This window comes from Nanorana parkeri, unplaced genomic scaffold, assembly GCF_000935625.1.
Source record: "Nanorana parkeri isolate BGI_ZX_2015 unplaced genomic scaffold, ASM93562v1 scaffold987, whole genome shotgun sequence".
NCBI lineage: Eukaryota > Metazoa > Chordata > Amphibia > Anura > Dicroglossidae > Nanorana > Nanorana parkeri.
The window spans coordinates 420,493-425,125 of NW_017307255.1; the positions used below are offsets into that span (position 1 = coordinate 420,493).

At 38.7% G+C, this 4,633-nt stretch overlaps 1 protein-coding gene across 1 annotated transcript in view; it reads right to left on the reverse strand.

The window, feature by feature from the left end:
• CKMT1A (creatine kinase, mitochondrial 1A) overlaps positions 1-4,420 on the reverse strand; it is a 22,987-nt gene extending 18,567 nt beyond the window's left edge. Inside the window, exon 1 of the mRNA XM_018566908.1 lies at positions 4,128-4,420. Within this exon, the coding sequence (XP_018422410.1) occupies positions 4,128-4,279 (152 nt within the window). The 5' untranslated portion in view covers positions 4,280-4,420. The remainder of the gene's footprint in view (positions 1-4,127) is intronic.
• Between the last annotated feature and the right edge of the window lie 213 nt (positions 4,421-4,633).

Below are 4,633 nucleotides of genomic sequence, written 5' to 3' on the forward strand. Positions count from 1 at the left end.
ATACATACATAATTAATTAGTAGTTGACCCCTGCAACATTTATTCACCCCACTGTAGTGCAAACAGACACAACCTACATGAGGGTTGGCAACTTTGCTCTGAATTTAGTAGCAGGTCCGTATTGTTGCTACACCATCAAAGAAAGCTGCATTAGCCTAATCTCACTGGAAGGCTCAAAAGGTATGTATGGAATGTTGCAGGGGCACTAAGAAAAAAACTGTAAGTTCAGATTTACTTTTATCTTAGTGCTGCTGCACATAATTTTAATGGGAGATCATAGTTGTACTTTAAGGCCTAGCGCATATGGGCCTTTTGAGATCAGCAGGGGTAATACCTTAAGCTCTAGTCAAAATGTTTTTGTTTTTTTTGGTCAGTGGGAAAGGTTAAAGCTCCTATTTATTGCTGTCTGAATTCCAGTAGGGAAGTTTACCCAACAGCACCAAAAACACTCTTTTAATAGACTGGGGAGAACGTAAAACCTCTAATATTTTCATTGCTGTATTAGTCCTTCTATACCAGTGACCCAAGTTCCCCATAACTTTTTTCTTAGGTGCCCAGTCACGGACAGCATTAAAAACATGCATGGATGTTCTAGTCCTCCCCCACTCGATTCCAAACAAAATAAACGTTTGGGCTGGATTGGTGCTTTGTGGACATAGGATCTCATTATCTATGTGTTTCCTCATCTCACCCTCCTCAGGTGCAATACATACATAAGGGCCCATACATACAAATGCCTAATGCAGAAAAGCATGCTGACTCAATGCTACTTTCTGCACAAAGTCTTAATTATCTTGTTTGAAATTTTAAAAAGCCAGTATAAAGGAAAAGTAATGGTGGAACACAAATAATGTTGGGTTTACCACTCATTTTTGGCCCCTCATATTGGTACCTGTGTGTTTGGAGAAAAGAAAGGTTTTAAGCCATGAAGAAGAGATGCTTAGCTAGTCCTTTCCTGAAGGTTGCAGACATATTCCTGACACAGAAGGAGAAAGGAGGATAGGCAGGGCAGAGAAAGTGTTTTAACATGTCTCTGTAAAGAAAAAAGACATTGAAGCGGACATTGATATTGAAGACCTAAATGGTTTAGGAGGATATTTAGAATTGAATGAGTATTGAAGCCTAAAGGCGTTTTTTTGCCAACTGTCCTCTCTGGGAAGATATCAGTAAGGGACCAAGAAGTCTACAGTTGTTTCTCTTTTCCACTCCACTAGACATATTCATGTCACATTTACTCTGCTGCTGTCCAAATAATTGGAGTCACAGAGCAAACATCCATCGAGGAAAGAAAATTTCACAAGCTGAATAAAATAAATTACACATAACGGTCAGAGGCAATCCATACAAAACAGGAAAACCATAGCTTTTTTAAATGTGAAAAATGTAGCACAGGCAAAAGCTTCTACTACTCGTAGATAAAACACTGTGGGGGGAACTTATCAAAACTGGAGCACACAACATCTGGAGCAGATGAGCATCGCAACCAATCAGCTTCTCTTTTCAGTTTGTTCAGTTAAAATTTGAAAATGAAAGAGTGAGGCTGATTGGCTGCCATTCACAGTTGCTCCAGGTTTTGTCTGCCCCAGTTTTGATAAATTCCCTTAATTGATCCTTAACGCTATTCATTTAAATTTCTGGTGTTCTGTGCTCCAAACATCTCCACTCTCTGAATTTCAATCTGTCATCCCATTATATTTAAGGTTAGCCAAGTTTAGGCACTAATACTGTCAAATCCCTTATGCAGTTTACCAGTTAATAAAGTAAGCCTTCTACTTAGCAGATTAGCAAAACACTGTCATGTGGCACAGACTAGGCTCATAGGGTGTAAATGAGGAAGTTGCTTGTCTGAATAGTCACACTACTTTTTCAATGATACTATAGACAAGCTTAATTTCAATCGGACGTTTACTGCTGCCATATGGTTTAAAATGGTTTGTGTGTCCTTTACTATCTTCTGACTCTGATAGTTATCAGATCCATTATATGTTTGTATTTGTCAAAGTAATCCCGTTTTGAACTTTACATTAAAATATGATTGGTATTTGTCTTTGCTTTTCCAGAATAATTTTGTAATTCGGAAAGGTCATTAACCTCTTTTAATTTCCTTGTGTTTTTAAATTGTAAATTCTATTAAAATACTTTTACAAAAAATAAGAATTAACTTTTTGTTCATGACTTCTTAATAACGTATGACAACAAAGGCCATTTATTATGAGGTCTAGTGTACACTGGCTTCAGAGGTGCGTGGAGGTAAATGTTTATTGTATTTGCCATGCACACACATTCACTCAGGGCTGTCCTTATAATGAAGCAATCTGGGGATGTTGCTGCAGGTGGCATTTCTTTGGGTCACGTGGAGAGCTGGCAGGCAGAGCGGCATGGCTGCTCTGCTGCACAATGTTTGTAGTGTGCCTGCCACCCCCTTTCTGACCAGAGCGTCCCAGGTTGCTAAGAGCCGGGCAGGGAGATGTGTAAGGGCCATACCAACCTGGCATGCTCTTGCCGATGTAATACATTTACGTTTATGGAGGTAAAGCAAGGCACAAACCGATCTCATTTTGACCTTAAGCTATATGTACACCCACTCACTAAAATCTCATATAATCTACATTAACATGTTAATGTAATTTTAAAAATCATTTTTAGTAATTGTATATCTGCAGTGTTCAAAAAATAATATCTGGTGATCCTGCCATGAAGGTCCCTGTGCGGGCACTTCCTATTGTAGGGTGACGATTCTGTCCTTGTCTACCAGTTGTAGTCTTCTAATGGAGACTGCAAGTGACCATACATTATGCGCTGATAGTCCAATGCTGTTACCATCAGGAAACCTGCTCTGAGAAATGCCAAGCAAACCCAAAAATGACAATTGTTTATAATATGCAGTTATGTACCAAACTAAATGTCGTATAGTCAGGCTTTACATGTACTTTGGATGATCTCAAAGCCTATGTACACTAGCCCTAAAGAGCATATAAAATCCTAGGCGATGTATTCCACGAAAATAAAAACAACTATGAGAATCGTACCACATATATACTGTATATCTATATATACAGGATAGATAGATAGATAGATAGATAGATAGATAGATAGATAGATAGATAGATAGATAGATAGATAGCATATTTGTCTAATATTGGCATATTTACAGGGAAGACATATTAGCTAGTAACTGATCTTGTAGAGATCAGAGAGTACAGATGGAATTAAAGGAATATTATCTTTTTTTTTTTTGCCTGATCATTGGCAAAGGCCATTAAACTTGTTGTAGTGACCCTGAATGGTAGCACTGCTTAGCAATACAGCATTGTACAGTCTCTACAAAAGATTGATGACTCCAGCCTGCAGAGGTAGCAGAGCTTGTGCACTGCTACACATAATGAAGAAGACACATATCCCCAGGGCCTGAGGTTATTACCAGCTGTATTCCAATAATTTTATGTCAACTGCCTCTGAAGGAATGCAATGAGATACCTAAGGTTAACGAATATGAAAAACAGAAAAGCTTAAAGCATATATCTACTACAGGTTTGCTGTGTCATAATCTGCTTCATCACTGTGACAAGGTTTCTTTAGCAATTCTAAACATCATCATCGAAAAGCCTTTTTTTGTTATATGGATTTGTAATGCATGATAGACACAAGGTACCGCAAATAGCATTTTATTTGGGTTTTATTTCCATGCTATCGATGAGTAAATTGTTTAACTGGCAGGTGACATTTTCTTCTGTTCCCTGATCAAACGCTTGTATTTCCAAAGCTGGATCTCCATTCATTAATTCCAGATTCCCCTTCCCCCAGAGTTCAATTTTTATACCCCCATCCCCCACTTCAAGGCTTTCTATAGCAATTCAGTTTTCCCATCTCAGTATTGTCTAATGAAAATGAATTTACCATTTACTTATAAAGCAATCTATATAACAGAATATTCTTGTGTATCATTATTAAATGAAAGAAATAAAGACTGAAAATAAAATTGCTTGATTCCAAACTACTAATACCCTTTTATTTTACAGAGCTTTATTCATATGCGCCCAAGAACAAATATATTAAAAATGCACCTTGCCTTATCACATACTACATAGGGATATGTTCACATATTACTCAATAATAGGGAGAGTTACCTTGGTGGGTAAAGCCTCCTCCTTTGCTCTGCGCTAGCACTGAGTGTTTCTCTGCTGATAAGGTATCCGGTTGCTACCGTTCCAGCTCCAACCATTGCTAGGAGTCCAGCTGATTTCTTGGATGACAGGATTCTAGAGAAGGTGCTAGCCATTTTGGTGATCCTGGAGCACTAGCAGAGTGATGGAACAAGAGAACCAGTAGATCTGCGGAGAAACCAAGCACAAGGGAGGGAGAGAGTGTGAGAGGCTGCGTACCAGATAGAAGAGAGCTGAGGCTGTGGGGGAGGACGTGATATGAATAGAAACGTCTCTACTAAACAGGAGATTACAGCAAGATCCAGTGAGAGCAGACCAGAGACTCTACAGCCCAATGACAATCCTTCCAACCCCCTCAATTCTCCATCACAATGTATCACATGCAATGCAGACTGTGATGGGACATTTGAATTATGTCAAACAACTTACATGTACACTGCAGGAATTTCATTACAAACATTTCAAGGCAG